The 18,386-nt window shown below is 41.3% G+C and overlaps 1 protein-coding gene and 1 pseudogene across 1 annotated transcript; one reads left to right on the forward strand and one right to left on the reverse strand.

The window, feature by feature from the left end:
* The first annotated feature begins 2,079 nt into the window (after nucleotides 1-2,079).
* LOC119766058 lies at nucleotides 2,080-6,048 on the forward strand (annotated as a pseudogene).
* Nucleotides 6,049-14,684: 8,636 nt separating this feature from the next.
* LOC119766059 lies at nucleotides 14,685-18,384 on the reverse strand. The gene is made up of 3 exons (XM_038250427.1): nucleotides 17,815-18,384; nucleotides 17,485-17,758; nucleotides 14,685-14,787 (listed from the first exon to the last, which is right to left on the reverse strand). The coding sequence occupies exons 1-3, from the start codon at nucleotides 18,245-18,247 to the stop codon at nucleotides 14,685-14,687; spliced, it is 810 nt and encodes a 269-aa protein (XP_038106355.1). The 5' UTR covers nucleotides 18,248-18,384.
* Between the last annotated feature and the right edge of the window lie 2 nt (nucleotides 18,385-18,386).

Raw genomic sequence — 18,386 nt, forward strand, 5'->3', positions numbered from 1 at the left:
GATCCAGCCGCACATCGGTGATGTCGAAACCTCTAAACTGGGCCCTCGTCCTGTCACGTCCGTCAGTAGTCTTGTCGTACATTACAACTAGAACCAGATCTGCCAATGAATTAGTACACTTCGACCAAATAAACACTGACGCTGTATGGATCTGACTCTAGAATAAATGCACAGTTGTGTGTTATTCATAAGTCCAAAATGTTCAATTATTCATATAAGTCCAAATATTCATTTGCGGATAACTACCTAACTTGAATTGAATACAAGATTTAAAGTAACCTATCCGAAAGCTACTCTTATCTCAAATCCCCGACATTTTAATTGATAGTCAAAAAATCTAGAACGTTTCTTTGAAAACCTGTCTGGCTTCTTTAAAAAAAAACAAAAACAAAAAAAATAGATTAACAGTTCATATTTTACAAGTCGTGAATTGAAAAAGAGACGACCATTTGATCGTCAGAATTCCAGTAGATCCTCGATTCGCAACAATGATCGATACAATCATAATCCGACAACCGTTAGTTCAACAGATCAACGAATTTAGTCCGATATCATTTCACTATTGATTGATCGAGACTCTATGGAAATTTTGACAAATCAGAATGGTTTTTATGCTACTTGAATGAAAATCACCGATTCTGATAGAATTACTAAATTCACTATTACTAATTTTGTCACTAAATAACTAAAGGCAAAATATAAAAAGTTGATATTTATAGTTAAAATCCTAAATTCTACAAAAACTATTTTTTTAAAAACCCGCATCCTAACCTGACACCCACATTAAGATAGGGAAAAATCACATATGTAGCGTTTCATTGTACAAATGTGATATTTCCACTATCGGAGAACCTCCTGGTCTCGATGACAGCTTACCGGCCATCGATTAAGCCCTGAGACTACGTCAAAGTGGGTTCTCGTAGCATGAAGTGGTGTCCATGTGTAAAAATGGAAGCTTCAGCAATATACTGAAAACTTCGATTTTAATTCCACATCGGATCAAATCATACTCTTTGCCAAACAAGCATCAAACCTATGATACTCATTATGACAAAGCCCAGGGAAATTTGGCAGCTTTCCATACTAAAATGATATATGAAAATTCAAAAATCTGTATCATTTGAAGGAATTTTTTAATCGATTAGGTGTCTTCGGCAAAGTTGTAGGTATGGATATGGACTACACTGAAAAAAAATGATACACGGTAAAAAAAATGGTGATTTTTAATTTTCTCTTTTAGTCACTAAAATTTGGTTTGCAAAGAAAAACTATTTTTATTCTTTAATATGTTTTAGAGGACATCAAATGCCAACTTTTCAAAAATTTACAGAATGGGCAAAAAATCTTTGACCGAGTTATGATTTTTTGAATCAATACAGATTTTTTAAAAAAATCGAAATATTGGTCGCAAAAATTTCAACTCCATTTTTCGATGTAAAATCGAATTTGCAATCAAAAAGTACTTTAGTGAATTTTTGATAAAGTGCACCGTTTTCAAGTTATAGCCATTTTAGGTACCTAACTTTTTTGAAAATAGTCGCAGTTTTTAATTTTTTAAAGTGCCCATGTTTGCCAATCTTTGAAATTTTTTTTTTTTTTTTTGAAAAGCTGAGAAAATTCTCTATATTTTGCTTTTTTGAACTTTGTTGATACGACCCTTAGTTGCTGAGATATTGCCATGCAAAGGTTAAAAACAGGAAAATTGATGTTTGTTAGATAAGACGCCATCAATAAATCACTATATCACTATCACAGCAAATTCTGATGTTCGTATTCAGTTAATATTTACTGAAAACTGTAGTACTAAAATTTTCAGTTCGTTTGACGCCTAAATTTGTATGAAGCTGTCAAAGTTTGCAAGTTTTTCATTTACTTAAAATTTCAGTAAATTTAACTTAATTCAGTATAGGAGTTTGGTGTGTAGGACACTCATTATAGCGTTCACTGTCAAAAATGACCGATCAAAATGTCAACCTATACAAATCTCCATACAATTTTGGCATACAAAAATGGTACGTAAATATTTGAACATCTGTTTCTTTTGAAGTTGTTTTCTAATCAGTTTGGTACCATCGCACTATGGGGTATTTCCATATAAGCGAGCGGCCAAAAATATTTTTTTGCTTTTTTGTGACTTTTTTGTGTTGTTTGTACTTAGTATAATGAAAACAAATGAATTTTGATATTTTTCCAAAAAAAAAGTTTAATTTTCGATTTTTTCATATATTTGAGGCCACATGCATTAAAGTGGTGAATTTTAATATTCTTGCTCTGTCTATTTAATGCACGGAATGGCGGTTTATGCTATGTTAAAGTTTCTGATTTACGTTCAATCTCCCTCCCTTTTCTTGAGTTAAAATCCACCTCTCTTTGAAGACCCTCCCCCTTCCTCTCCAATTAAAATTTGATTTTTGCGGTATTTTAGAATTTTAGACGGTTTATTTTATGGAACATTGTATGGATTCTCGTCCACGTTTTTGGTTGATCCACTTGCAAAATTCACGTTTTCCACGATAAATTCTTCTGAATCAAAATCACTACGTAAGCGATTGTCGTTAGATTACTTAAAATATGAACTTCTGCAATGTTGTAATTCTTACAAATATACTGAAAGCAGTTCTCACGTTTTCAGAATAGTGCTTCGTTATATCGTACAGGGACACTACGGTATTATTATCCATACTTTCAAAAGAACACAACAACGAACTGATATGAATATTCGACGAATCGTTACTGTAAAATACTTTGAATAGAAATTTCTAATTTTATTAAACGTACCTAAGTACCAACAAAGTCATGAATATCAAATCAATTTCAAAACATACATAGCAGGTACGTCATTTCTGCCTCCGCAGGTAAATAATGCGATTTTAACCAAGCGTATACGCGAAATCATTACTTTTCTTGCAAGAATCAAAATGTTCAAAATGGCATAACTCAAAAAGTGCACATAAGTGCACTTTAAAATTTGGAGACAAGTTAGGACATGGTTCAAATTTTAAGCTGCAAAATTTTCAGATCGCACAAATGCACACAAAAAAAGTACTCCATTAACAAAGTTGAAAAAAACTAAATTTTGAATAAAAATCCAACTTTTTTGATCTTTATTATTTTTTTTAGCCTGTAAAAGTGTGTTTTGTAAAATGTTATTGAAAAGTTGAATCAATTACCTTTCTGAATATATATAATGATGCAGGAAAAAATATAATAACAGCTACACAGTACAACTATGAAAAATAATCATTTTTTTTGTCAAAAAACATGTTTTTTCTTACCATTTTTGCCTTTGAAGGTCTGCAATTCAGTGAATTTGAACCTACAACTTTCAAACTCCGGATTTTTCTTAGTTAGAATGTTTATTTTCGAAAAAAAATACCAAAAAAATAATTAGAGTATGTCGGTTTTTCGATTTATGGCCGCCTGAAACCCCATAGTGCATCGGCCCATTTGCAGAAAAAAAATGTACACGGAAATTTGTCGATTTTTCATTTATTTTATTTTTTTCAAGAAATCAATTTCCCAAAATTCATATCTTTTTAAACATAATATCGTCAGTTGTGTGCTATCTTGTGACAACGACCATTTAGTACTTTTCGAGAAAATCGATTTTTAAGGTTTGTTCGAGGGGGACGTCACTCCGCGATAACACACTAAAACGCACAAAAACTAGCTCGAAAAGCATCAACGCTACTCATCGTGCCGAGATTTCACATAACGCCACCCTAAAGCAAGTTATCGCAAGTTAACGCGCGTTAAAGCGAGTTAAACGAGGGGGACGTCACTCCGCGATAACACACTAAAACGCACAAAAACTAGCTCGAAAAGCATCAACGCTACTCATCGTGCCGAGATTTCACATAACGCCACCCTAAAGCAAGTTATCGCAAGTTAACGCGCGTTAAAGCGAGTTAAAGCGACCAGCGTCTGCTCGACTTTTGAACCAGGGAAAGCTATCTTGCAACCTTGCCGTCGAGCAGTTTTTGGTCATGTTTGGCAACTCGGTATTTGTTTTGGTTTTTTCAAGCAGTTTTGACAGAAAGAAAAAACAAAGCAAAAATAGCATCCGGAAAAATCAACGCCCGGAGAAGTTTGCTCCGGTGTGATCGCCCACTCCACCGTCCACAGCGGACGACGCACGTTTTGACGAACGGAAAAGTTAACTTTTCTCCCGGTTTGATGGGTGTAATCGGCGCTTGGATCGGCGGCGGCATCAAGTGGAGTGGATTTTCGCGGAAAATCCTTGCGCAAACTCAAGGAGGAGCGAATTTTTCGGGTAATGTTTTCTAGCAATGTGATAAAGAAATTTTAGTCGTAATTTGTATTGTTTTTTTAGGCCGATAATCAACGCGCCCGGTCCGAAGAGAATGGACAAGATTCTGGTAGCACAAGGCCGCATCGCCGGCCAGGATGAGGTAACCAACGACGAGGTGACGATTTTTAAGGCGGTCGGCGTAGAAAATCCGGCGGCGAAAATCCTCGTGGACATGAGTCGTCGCACCCGCAGACAATCATCGCCGGATGAAGAGCGGCCACGCAGGCGGCACATTCGGTGCTGATTGCCGCGGCTCAGGACAACTTGAAGGATACGAAAAAGTTCCGGGAGGATTTGATAAACATTGCCCGGACGACGCTCAGCTTGAAGATTCTGTTCCAGCACAAGAAGTACTTTGCCAAGCTGGTCGTCGATGCCGTGATGCGGTTGAAGTGATCCGGAGAATTGACCGCGATTCAGTGCAAAAAGAAGACCGGCGGTTGATTGAAGGATTCGTTCCTGGACGAGGGTTTCCTGCTGGACAAAAAGTATCAGCCGAAGCGCATGGGAACGCAAAGATCTTGATCGCCATCACGCCGATGGACACGGACAAAATCAAGGTGCTTGGATCGAACATCAAGGTGGACTTGGGTGAAGTTGGTCATTTCCGTTGAAAGCATTAATTTTTATTTGTATGTTTAGGCAACATTTTTTGCTATTTATTGGCAGCAAACTTGGACGTTATTTGTTGTTGTTGAACACTGCTCAACACAGAACACCAGAGAGATGCCCGCTTCAGAAGATTGCTCAGGCCGCCAAAGCGCCGGCTGACAAGAGGGCACGAATGAAAATAAACTGCTAGTGGTTCCGGAACCTAAGCTAAAGAAAGTCCGTGCGGGAAGTCTGTTAAAGTGCCACGAAGTACACTAAGAAGTATGCCCACATGTAGCGTGGAGTGATGGAAAAGGCATGCGAGGCCAAGAAGGTCGAAAATATCTACATTCCGACCGGGACGAAGGTTGTCTTCGTCATGCGTGTTCGTAGGTCGATCGGCAGGTTTCTTTATCAAGTGCTGCTGCTGTTTCAACTGAACCAAATTAGCAACCCCAACCTGTACAAGGATACCAACAACATGCTGCGCATTGCCGACTCACACATCACTCACGGCTACCCCTTGCTCAAGTAGATCCGCAGCCTAATCTTCAAACGCGGCTGCGTCAAGCTGCATCCCGACCAAGGACAACTTTGAAACATCCTCCAGCTCGCAGAACGTCCATGCGACGCTAGACGTTTTCAACCAGCTGGGTAATCTTTTTAACCAGCTGGGCATGTGGTACTGGCTGTGTTCAACAAGGGTGGACACTCCAGACTGGACGTTCCCGAGTCCCGAGACCACGTTTCAACCCATCGAAGAGACCATCAACTTGATGCGCAAGAAGGTGGTCCACCCGTGACATGTACAGCTTGCGTAATGAAGCTTCCGCCCGCGGAAAAAAATCTAGCTGCCGCAGAATATTGACTTGCGGGGACTAGCTCTCCCGATCCAGCTGCACCTGAACCACCTCGACCACAATCTGGCCCGCTGTCTCCTCAGATGTACACAAAATTATTAAAATTATGAAAAAGATTTTTTAAACAGTTGGGATTTCTTCAACGGAAGATTTATTTCTAAAAGCAAACGCATCACACTATAATTTATCAAAATTTGTTAAATAAATGATTACAGATTTGTTTGTTTGAAAACCTCAACTTTTTGCCGACAACCTTGAGCTGCTCAATTAATGACCACCTTGCCACGGAGGAAGGCCACAACCTGCGAGACGATCCTGTCGCTATATTCCGAGATGAACTCGTTCGTCGGCATGCTTTATGAAGATTCTCCAACCTGGCACAAACTTGGGTTGCATTCACCTTCGCGAGATAGGAGGGGCACTTCATGCTTCACTACGCCTTGCGCTGGCAGTCCGTGAAGCGGTTTTGGTAGTTGCTGCTAGCGCTTGCGTCGTACTGGCTAGGATGGTCGCCCGGCGTAAAGTTGTAGACATGGGTTTTGCTTGAGTCACTCTTGAGTTGAATCTTGCGATGTTGCATCGACCACAATCGATATTTCTTCATGCACGACGGTGTGTTGCCCTTGTTGGCGGAATGTCCGCAGCTTACTTTTCCGCAAAATTATTCACCTGTTCAGAGTTCTTCGTCATCATCGCCTCCACAATCGCGCATAGTTGTTCAGTCACAGCCGCAATAGTATCTGGATGCACGGGAACCTCCTTTACACGGAATCGTCCTGCTCGTCAACCTCTGTGTAGTGTTGCTTAGCGTTCCGATGGCTTCAGGTCAGGAAATCGGCACTTTGCAGGTCGATTTCAAGCGTATCCTTCGGGGCCGATTCGCGCCTTCAATACATGCAATTTTTCAACCTGAGAAGGCTTTTCTCCACCGGGAGACTGACGAAAGGCTCAAGAACCAGTGGTGGAACCGTCTCAAACCACTGGAACGGGACCCAAGCAGGCACAGGAACGTACAGAACGGTTCCGACGGATGATCTCCCCCTCAGACTTTTCTTAAAAATAAAGCAAAACAAACTGCTCGAATCATTTGACAAAGAGAACTGTCATTTGCTTTTGACAGTTCTCGCTGTCAAAAAAATCGAGCAGTCTGATGCGTGAACGCAACAAAAGGTAAACCAAAAAGCGAGTTATCGCGGTTAACGCGAGTTAAAGCATGACGAGTTGGTGTTTATTCGGGGAAAAGGGAGGAATTCACAGTGGGTGGTGTTTAAATAATATCTTGCGCGTGGCATGGCCTGCTGCGCCTAAAGCTACTTAAAACTTAAACCAGGGTCGCACTTAGGGTTGACTCACAACACCCCTCTCAAACCTAACGTGCTTCGATGCTTCTTGAATGAAACAGCTGGGAGACCCTTGGTGAAGACATCCGCGAGCTGGTCCTTTGTCGGGATGTACTGCAGCTTGATGAGCTCGTCCTGGATACACTCACGGATGAAGTTGTAGCGTATGTCCAGGTGTTTCATCCGCTTCTGGTCTCGTGGCTCCTCCGCGATGTGAATGCACGACTGGTTGTCCTCGTGAATTACAGCCGGCGCGTCCAGCGCGATCCCGAAATCGCTCAGCAGGTTCATCAGCCAAATCGATTCGCAGGCAGCTTGGCTGAGGGACACGTATTCGGCTTCGGTCGACGAGAGTGACACAGTGGCTTGCTTCCTGCTTGTCCACGAGACTGTGTTGCCGAACACCTTGCACACGAACCCAGATGTTGAGCGACGATCATCGATGTCGCTTCCCCAGTCCGCGTCCGCAAAAACCACCAGCGGGTCGGCGGTCTCGGACCGTTTGTACTCCAGGCTGAACTCCTTCGTTCCTTGCAGGTACCGCAGGACACGCTTCAAGTGGATCCAATGCGTGTCAGTGGCGGCGCTCTGGAAACGGCTCAGGAAGTTCACCGCGATGCTGATGTCGGGCCGCGACGACAGCATCAGATACGTGAGGCATCCGATTAGCTCACGGTAAGGATGCTCCGTGACTGCTTCTTCGTCCTTCTTGCGAGCCAGCTTCACGTTCGCTTCCAGCGGGGTTCCGAGGGGCTTGCATTGGTCCATCCCAAATCGCTTCAGTAACCCGGAAACGTACTGAGACTGGTTGATGGTCAACGTACCTTTCTCGACGTCGCGCTCGATCTTCAGTCCTAGGAAGTTCCGAAGCTCCTCCAAGTCTTCCATCTCGAACTCTTTGGCCAGCTGCACCTTCACGTTCTTCAGCTCCTCCAGAGAGTTGGACGCCAGCACAATGTCGTCCACGTAGAGCACCAGGTACAGTTTAACGTCCTTCGTGACCTTCGTGTATAGACAGCAATCGTACGGCGACCGCTTGAACCCCAGCTTGAGGATGAACTGGTTGAACCTCTCGTTCCAGCTCCTTGGCGCCTGCTTCAAGCCGTACAGGGATTTGTTTAGCTTGCATACCTTACTCCCCCTCTCAAATCCTGGAGGCTGTCGCATGTACACGGTTTCGTTCAGGTGCCCGTTCAGAAATGCTGTGCGGACATCCATCTGGTGCAGGTGAAGATTTTGCTGAACCGCTACAGCCAGCAGCGTGCGAACGGTGCTCATCCGGACGACAGGGGCGTACGTTTCCTGGTAGTCGTACCCCGCACGTTGCGAGCACCCCTTCGCGACGAGCCGTGCTTTGTACCTGGCAGCGGTACCGTCTTCCTTCTTTTGATTCTGAACACCCACTTACAGGACACAACTCGGCGACCAGCGGGAGCCTCGACGAGGTCCCACGTGCGGTTCTTCTCTAGCGACCGCAACTCGTCGTCGATAGCACGCTTCCACAGCGGCCAGTCGTCGCGTTTCTGCAGCGCTTCAATGGTGTCGGGAATCTCGTCCACGTAGGCCTCGGCGTTCAACGCAAAGGCGACGCAGACGTCGTGGTCGTGCCTCGCAGGACGCTTTTGCTCCAACTCGTAGTCGGAGAATCGGGCCGGACGCTTCCTAGCACGTCCGCTTCTTCTTTCAGCCGCAGCTTCCTCCTGTTCCGGTGCTGCGTTCTCTTCTGGCACTTGGTCTTCTTCGTCGGGCACTTCTTGATCAAACACTTCGTCATCTGACTCGGATTCGGCCTCGGAGTCCACTAGCACTTCCACAACTTCTTCTTCTTGCTCCGGATCAGGATCATCGTCACTGTCCAGATCTTCGTGTTCTTGTTGGCGCACGATAGAATCTGAGACCATATGATCGTCCGTGTAAACTTGCTTGTGCATCACTTTTTCTTCCACTTTTACGTCTCTGGCGACGATCACTTGCTTCTTCACAGGATCCCACAGACGATAGCCATTCATCCCGTAGCCGACCAGGACACACATGGCTCTTCGCGCTCAGCTTCGACCGCTTCTCCTTCGGAATGTGGGTGTACGCCTTGCTGCCGAAGACACGCAGTTTCGACACGTTTGGCTTGCGTCCGAACCACATCTCGTACGGCGTTTTCGCGTCCCGAAGCGCAGCCGTGGGACTCCTGTTGATCACGTGCACCGCAGCCAGCACCGCTTCACTCCACATGTTCCAGTCGATTTCCGCGTCTTCCATCATGGCACGTGCACGCTCCATCACCGTCCGGTTGAACCGCTCCGATTTCCCATTCTGCTCCGGAGTGTACGGTACGGTCGGTTCCATGACGATACCAGCGTCGTCGCAGTACTTCTTGAACTCAGTGTTGATGTACTCACGGCCGTTGTCACTTCTCAGTCGGGCAATTTTGGTTCCGAAGTGAGCAGTGGCCATCGCCGCGTACTTCCGGAACGCATCCAACACCTCACTCTTCGCCTCAAGAATGTAAACAGCAGCGAAGTGAGTGTAGTCGTCGATGAAGCTCACGAACATCTTCTTGCCGTTCCAGGATGCCGGGTTGAACGGGCCACACACGTCGGAGTGGATGAGCTCCAAGGGACGCGAGGAACGAGGCTTGGTCGCTTCTTCGAACGGCAACCTCGCTTGCTTCCCTTTCATGCAGCACTCGCAAATCTCCTTCTCTGGCTTCGCGTTCTTTCCAACATCCAGTCCTTCGACCATTTCGTTCCGGATCAGCTTCATCAGACCAGTATTCCCGATGTGTCCATACCGGCGATGCCACAGCGACAACTTGCTTTCCGTCTCACCAACCATGGCCGTTCCACGCACGACTTTCACATCCAGTTCGTACAAACGCCCGTTCTGTTTCGCCGTACACTTGACCTCTCCGTCCTTCGTGATTCGCGCACCTTCCTGGCCAAAAGTCACCTCCATGCCGCGCTCGGCAACTTTCTTCACGGAGAACAGGTTCGTCAGCAATCCAGGCACGTACAGGACGTCGCGAACCGTGCAGTTCAACGTCCGCGTTCCGATGTCGGCCTTCATTTTGACGTCACCAACGTAGCGACCCTCGAGCGTCACTCCAGCCTTGGCCACGTTGATCACCGTGGGGGACTCCATCCGTCGTATGTTCACCAGTAGACCCTTCTCGCCAACCATGTGCTCGGACGCACCACTGTCCAGCACCCACCGGAACTTTCCGTGTGTCTCCACGCTGTTGGCTTCTTGCGCTACTGACACAAACGACACGTCATCGTTCGCACCGTCCTTCGTTTCCGCCGCGTGTGCCTTCCCCTTCTTCCGGCGATGCGAGCTTCCGGCGGCCTGTTCCGCTTTCTCCTTCTCCGGGCAGTCCGCCTTCTTGTGTCCAGGTTTGCCGCAGGCGTGGCACTTGAAAGTAAATTTGCCGCCTTTTCCCGCAAACGCTGAACTCGGCTCCGCCTTGGGCTCAACCTTCACTGCAAGATGGTGCCGTTCCACGTCCTCGTTCAAAAGCCGTGACTTGATGAATTCCATCGAGCATTGCTCGACCGGCAACGTCTTCAGCACGGTAATCAGCTGGGCGTAGGACTTCGGCATCGATTGCAGCAGGAAAAACACTTGCACCGGCTCGACGAACTTGATGTTGGCCGCTTCCAGCTCCCGGACCACCCTCTCGAACTCCAGAATGTGCTCCTCCATGTCCTGCTCTTCGTCGTACCGCAAGGTGGTAAACTGGTTCAACAGCAGAAACACGCCGGAAACTCCCTTCTTGTCGAACGCCTTCTGGAGGGTGTCCCAAATGGCCTTCGGAGACCGCTTTCCACGGATTCTTTCCAGCTGCGAGTCGGCAATCTTGTGGAGCAGGACCGACACACACTTCGCGTCCTCTTCTCTTCGGACGTTCCGAAGCGCTTCCTTCCGCGCCTGTTCAGCAGCATCATCCGCCTCCACCGCCGGGAAAAACGGTTCCTGCTCCAGCGTCCGCTGAACACAGTGGAAAATCTTCAGTTCCCGGAGGTAGGCCTCCATCCGAAGACTCCAATTCGGCCAATTCTTCCCGTTGTACAGGTACACTCGCGGATTTTGTTCGTATTCCATCGCGAGCACGTTTCTTTTCGCGTTTTACTTCCCGAAAAACTCAACTCAAAATCGAATCGCGAAAAAATGGCGTCACCTTCCCGAACTCTGCGCACGTGGAAAAAACTTTTCCTTCTGATCGCGGTTACTATGGCAACGCGCCACGCGATGTGCTGGGCCACACAACCTGACGAGTTGGTGTTTATTCGGGGAAAAAGGGAGGAATTCACAGTGGGTGGTGCGAGGGGTAGCTCACTTCGCGTTAGATCACAAAAACGCTCAACATCAAGCTCGAAATTTCAGAACGCTGCACAAAGCGACGATTTTTTTCACAACGCTACGAGAAGGCACCATAAGGCTAGCTAAGGCGCGTTAGCGCTCATAGGGCGGCTTGTTTCTGCTCGAATGTTGAGCTGCGAGAAATCGAACTTGCAACCTTGCCATGCTAGATCGAGCAGTTTTTTCATAGGTTCTGGCAACTCGGTGTTTGTTTTGATTTGTTTTTCAAGCAGTCCGATCCGTGTACTGTCAAAAACATAAAAATACTCGTGAGTTTGTTTGGTTAGGCCTGGAGTTGATGAAGGAAAGTGTGCAATTTGATTTTACGATCGTAATTAGTTGATTAATTTAACAAAAACATGTAATTGCTCTCTGGAGTACTGCGAGAAGGGGCCTGGGTAAAAGTTCCGTCGATACAACAAAGCCGTGGATTCTTGGCGGTCAGCTTTAAATTGGAACTGGTTTGACTACTTGGAAAAGCAGCAGCACTCGTCCGGATTTGGCCGCATTGGACTGGATCGGATGAGCAAGGACAACTACGATCCTGAAATTATTCGGTAGGACACAGCCGGGGAATTGTCTAGACGACTTGGGCGCTGTCAGGGGTCGCTACCGGACGAGCTGGTGGAAATGAAACGGGATGCAGCGACCCGCCGGTGGTACGGATTGGACTGAAGACCCGCGTTGTGTCAGAGTCCAGCTGCTGCAACTTTGCCGGCAGCACGGAAACATCGTGAACGTTAACAAATCGATGGATGGCCCACGATGGCCAGGACAACCAAGTGTTCAATGCCAAGGCGGGCTTTGCGAAAAGAAACCGGGAATTTTGTATGGCCCCGCATCTAATGAGAGTAGGTCGTTAATTCGAGAGATGCTTCAGAGCCGTAGGAGGAAAGCTGCTAGCGGATGGTGCAGGGACACTTCAGTACATGATGCAGTTGGTGCACTCTGGTGCCGTTAACACCTCCCGTAGTAAGCGATAAGACTAACGGCGCAGAATAGCAGAAGGCAGTCGGACCGGTTGATGCTGATTTGAAATGGGAAAGACAGGAAGCAGCTTAAAATAAATAAAAACTATATTTAAATAAATGCTATTTACAGCAACGAACTCACGATCACAAATGTTGTTGACAAATTCAAACAGCAAGCTTCGTCAAATATTCTATAAGAGATTCTACTGATAACGGAATGCGCAAGGATGTGTCGCTGTTAGGATGTGTCTAAACCCTCTACAACCCAACCCCGCCTCTAGGTGGGCATCGATCCAACTAATTCGCCAAAATCAGTTTTTCAACCAATTTTTGATCTTTAAAAGCATTGGGAAAGCAAAGGAAAGGAGAACTACTTAAATTCTAGCATATTTAAGGGTTGGAAGTTTGACTTAATTTATGTGACTTTGCCAATATTTCAATCAATGTCATTTTTCTGGGGTCAACTTTGGCAGTGTTTTTCGCTAACATTTGTGTATGTTTTGTAATAATCAGTATGCAGTACTTTTTGTAATGTTCCAGACTATGCTTCTACTCATGTTTCTACAATTTAAATGACAATGGTATCGTTCTATAGCAGAAAAAGTGAAAACAAGCTAAAAATGAAAAAGTTGCTCCAAAAACATGAAAAAACAAGAAAGGCACAAAGTAATGATAAAAGGTCTAAGAATAAGCCAAATACTATCAGAAACAAACAAAAACCTAACAACATAAATGCAAAATAAAATACTAAAAATGAAACAAGGAAAATATAAAACAAGAGGAGTCAAGTTTTTCCTAGAACAAAAGTCGCTCAAAATGTCCTTCTTAACACGAAAAAAAAACAAATCCTCAAGAAATGGGCATGTGAGGTTATAATTCAGTATGTAAAGATGTGAGGTGCGAGGTGTGGATTACGGTCATGTGGATAAATACAAAAATAAAATGTTTGATATGTTTTATTTCAACGAACTTAACTATAACAAATAATGCGTTTTCTAAACTTTCTTCAACGCTTCTTTTCTTAACCTTTCAGAAATCAATTCGATTCAGTCAGCAACTGTAGGATTGTTTCGTAGCTTAGAAATATAAATCAAATTCTCAGAAGAAAATGCCCATGCTGCACCATCGTGAGATGGACTTTTCACATGAGATACGTAAGATTGAATGTTCACATAGCCTTGCGTTATGCTTTTATCGGGTCGCAGATCATTTGATTCAGTCATGGTATAAAAGCTGCCAATTACACCAACGCCTTTTGAGTTGCTGCAGCTCGGTGGGTTAACGGGACACTCATCCAAGGTAAATGATGTTCTCTTCCCAGACAGGTATCTAAATCCATGGACGTGCGCTACTGTAAATACTCCCTTGTTGTTAACAGCGATCCAGTCACCTCTTCTTACGATGTCTCGCTCTTCATTTTCGGTATGGTGGACAGATGTCTTCAAGCTTGCCTTTTCCTGAAACCTCTTCGTTCTATCCACGCTGCATCTATCAGGTCCATTTTGGATTAGCCATAAAAATGTCTTCATGTTGAGATGAACTATTTTTCCGTCGGATTTTCTCACTCTAAACGAATGCTTGGGGTTGATGTTTTTGGATGCAACGACGTTAAAAGTTTCCGGTGAATCTTTGAAGATTTCATCTACATCATAAATTTTGTCTTCTTCCTCTGATTGTGTTTGTTTGTCCGTATAGTCATTTTTGTCTTCTTCCTCGGGTTGTGTTTGCTCTAGTGTTGATTCATCCATGAACTCATTGTGATACGCAGAGATTTCTTCTTCGTCCTCGGACTCCTCTGAATTCACAGCATTTGTGTCCACAAATTCAAAGTTTGGCTCAGTCTTCTTTCTGGGTTGTCGCAATTCGATTGATTCTTTGAAATCGATTTCATCATCGGTGATTCCGAGGTCCTTCAGTGTTTCAGTTGCTTCAGCTCGCGCCTTCACAATTGTTTCTCGAATTTCGGAAATCGTTGGCAGGGGATAGTCGATTATCATGCTGTCGGTCTTCTTTTGATCTACACGGGGAAAAACAAACCCGTTGGATGCGTCGTGGGCGATTTCCGTCTTTGCTTGAATCAAATTAATTTTGGACTCAAAGCCTTTCATTGTGAAGTTGATCACCGTTGACTCCGTAGTAGATAATGATCTCGCTGATCGAAAGAAGCTCTCGCACGTTTGGCTCTGGATCAACTCCGGTAGATACGGTAAACCTTTTTCGCGGCATTGAGCAATATAGTTGATCAAGCTATGGGCCATCAGCTCAACGCTCCAGTATGTATTTGTCGTGATGGTATTTTTATACCGTTGTATTTTCTCATGCACATGTTCCGCCAAGCCCGCAAGATGAATAGTACGTGCCTAAAATGCAAAAATACTTAAAATAAAATAAAATACAAGGATTATAACCAATGTGGGGTTGTTCATTGGACAGAAAATCTAAATAGCAGAAATTTATACGGCAGAAATGGTCAACTTAACTTGGACCAGACTCCCTATTTAGGGTACTGGCAGAATTTAAAACGGCAGCAAAGGTTAATTAGCAGAGAATGAAATGGCAGAATAATTCACAGGGCCAAAAAGTAAAGGGTATCCAAAAAAACAATTAAACGGCAGAAACTTAAATGACAAAAATGGAAGACCAGGAAAATTAACTGGCATAGCAAAGAAACAACATACACACACACACACCCACACTCGCACACACACATACCCGAGAACCCACGAGTGTGGCTGTGAAGGAGAGCACGTTATGACGGTTGGCTCTACCAAATCGGTACACGTCTCGATGGTCCAAGGAGAGGGCTGCATATGACTAGCCGATCAAAAGCAACGCGAATCTTGGGCGCGGTTAAACCCTCGCATGGACTCATATGTATGTGGAACAGGAAATGGTTCTAGTACCCGGCATGGATCCTGTAAGTAGACTAGTGCAGAAAATGCAACGCCTCCCCCCGAAGTTATACCGAAAGGTGGTCCCGGGGGGACAAGGGCACGGCGTTCAAGGACTGGTTTAGTGGGTCAGGAAAACTCTTTTTTTGTTTGCCCAACCCACACTACCTGAGAAATGAATTCTCAGGTGTCTGGTAGCAGATTCGAAATTGTAAAAAAAAAAAAACACACACACACATACCCAAATAGACACACAGACACACACCCACACACACACACCCACACCCACACACACAGACATGAAGCTATACCGAAAGGTGGTCCTGGGGGGACAAGGGCACGGCGTTCAAGGACTGGTTTAGTTGGTCGGGAAAACTCTTTTTTGTTTTCCCAACTCCACACTACCTGAGAAATGAATTTTAATTTTAATTTTAATTTCAATATTAATATTAATTTTAATTTTAATTTTCATTCGAATTTGAATTTGAATTTGAATTTGAATTTGAATTTTTAATTTTAATTTCAATTTCAATTTTAATTTTAATTTTAATTTTAATTTTAATTTTAATTTTAATTTTAATTTAATTTTAATTTTAATTTTAATTTTAATTTTATTTTAATTTTAATTTTAATTTTAATTTTATTTTATTTTTTATTTTAATTTTAATTTTAATTTTAATTTTAATTTTAATTTTAATTTTAATATTTTAATTTTAATTTTAATTTTAATTTTAATTTTAATTTTAATTTTAATTTTAATTTTAATTTTAATTTTAATTTTAATTTTAATTTTAATTTTAATTTTAATTTTAATTTTAATTTTAATTTTAATTTTAATTTTAATTTTAATTTTAATTTTAATTTTAATTTTAATTTTAATTTTAATTTTAATTTTAATTTTAATTTTAATTTTAATTTTAATTTTAATTTTAATTTTAATTTTAATTTTAATTTTAATTTTAATTTTAATTTTAATTTTAATTTTAATTTTAATTTTAATTTTAATTTTAATTTTAATTTTAATTTTAATTTTAATTTTAATTTTAATTTTAATTTTAATTTTAATTTTAATTTTAATTTTAATTTTAATTTTAATTTTAATTTTAATTTTAATTTTAATTTTAATTTTAATTTTAATTTTAATTTTAATTTTAATTTTAATTTTAATTTTAATTTTAATTTTAATTTTAATTTTAATTTTAATTTTAATTTTAATTTTAATTTTAATTTTAATTTTAATTTTAATTTTAATTTTAATTTTAATTTTAATTTTAATTTTAATTTTAATTTTAATTTTAATTTTAATTTTAATTTTAATTTTAATTTTAATTTTAATTTTAATTTTAATTTTAATTTTAATTTTAATTTTAATTTTAATTTTAATTTTAATTTTAATTTTAATTTTAATTTTAATTTTAATTTTAATTTTAATTTTAATTTTAATTTTAATTTTAATTTTAATTTTAATTTTAATTTTAATTTTAATTTTAATTTTAATTTTAATTTTAATTTTAATTTTAATTTTAATTTTAATTTTAATTTTAATTTTAATTTTAATTTTAATTTTAATTTTAATTTTAATTTTAATTTTAATTTTAATTTTAATTTTAATTTTAATTTTAATTTTAATTTTAATTTTAATTTTAATTTTAATTTTAATTTTAATTTTAATTTTAATTTTAATTTTAATTTTAATTTTAATTTTAATTTTAATTTTAATTTTAATTTTAATTTTAATTTTAATTTTAATTTTAATTTTAATTTTAATTTTAATTTTAATTTTAATTTTAATTTTAATTTTAATTTTAATTTTAATTTTAATTTTAATTTTAATTTTAATTTTGATGGATTTCTTATGTTGATTTTATGCTATTTTTCTGCTGATCAACTTTCTGCTAGTTAATTTTATGCGATTTATTTTTCAGCGTTTTAATTTTTATGAGGATTGTTCTGCCCTTGAATTTGTCTGCCTTTTAAATATCTGCAAGGTCAATCGGCAGAAATGGTCAATTTTGCCGATTGATCTTGTCTGTTGTTTTTAATTCTGCTTATTTACCATTCCTGCCATTTAGTTTTGTGCCGATCTAAATTGCTACCATTTGACGTTCTGCCATTCTGTCATTCTGCCGATTGACCCAACCCCAAAAGTATGATAGATTTGCTTACCAAATTTTGAACACGTTTTGGACTGGACAGAGTTCTGTTCTGGTAATAAATGTGTCCACAATATCCTTCATCATAGTGAGATACAAGGCTGTTGCGTTGCTTTCGGGGACGTGTGCTCTCAGCGCATCGATAACGCATTGTTTCGACATACGCAGAGCAGGCTGGAACTTCATCTTGTCCCCGTCATTCAGGTCCGCTGGAGAAAGTCCGTGCACACTCTTATGAACATTTGCAAGGAGTGTCTCAAGATGGAGTCGTGATATTTTAAATTTTCCTGTAATATTAAAACCAAATAAGTAAACTATAATCATTTGAAATAACCAACCTTACCTAAAAGCAACTCAACATCTTTCTTTAAGATTTTCACTTTCAGCTTATTTACGCCGTGGGTGTAATCCTGCATGTAAACGCGTTCGGGGAGCGCCGTTGCGCAATAGTCATCTCCATATGTTGAATTAGAACTGCTCGGCATCTCCATACCATCAAGCATGGATCCGATTGGTCGAGGATCTCCGTCACTGGCATGTCCGACAATTATAATTCCTTCTTTGTCCATAACCTCTCTGTAATGCTTCCATCTTGTGGTTACTTGCTTTGCAGTAAATTTGTTATCGCTGCAAAAATACTGCAAACAGAACGACGGTGACCCTGCTTCCAATGGCTGCGCCATGCAAACGTAGACGTTACGGCCCACCGGATAGTTGTTTATATTGTTTAGGACTTGTACTGGGTTGGTTGTTCTGAAAATATTGCTCTCTGGCATTCCGTTAGCATTGAACGGAGCTACGAGGCCACATATTCGCGCTTTTGCATGGTCATACTCAATTTGTCCGTTTATTTTGGTGGCATCCTCGCTCAAAACAACAGCCTTTGGCAAATTATTTTTCGAGGAACCGTGCCAG

This window comes from Culex quinquefasciatus, chromosome 2 (assembly GCF_015732765.1).
Source record: "Culex quinquefasciatus strain JHB chromosome 2, VPISU_Cqui_1.0_pri_paternal, whole genome shotgun sequence".
Taxonomy (NCBI): domain Eukaryota; kingdom Metazoa; phylum Arthropoda; class Insecta; order Diptera; family Culicidae; genus Culex; species Culex quinquefasciatus.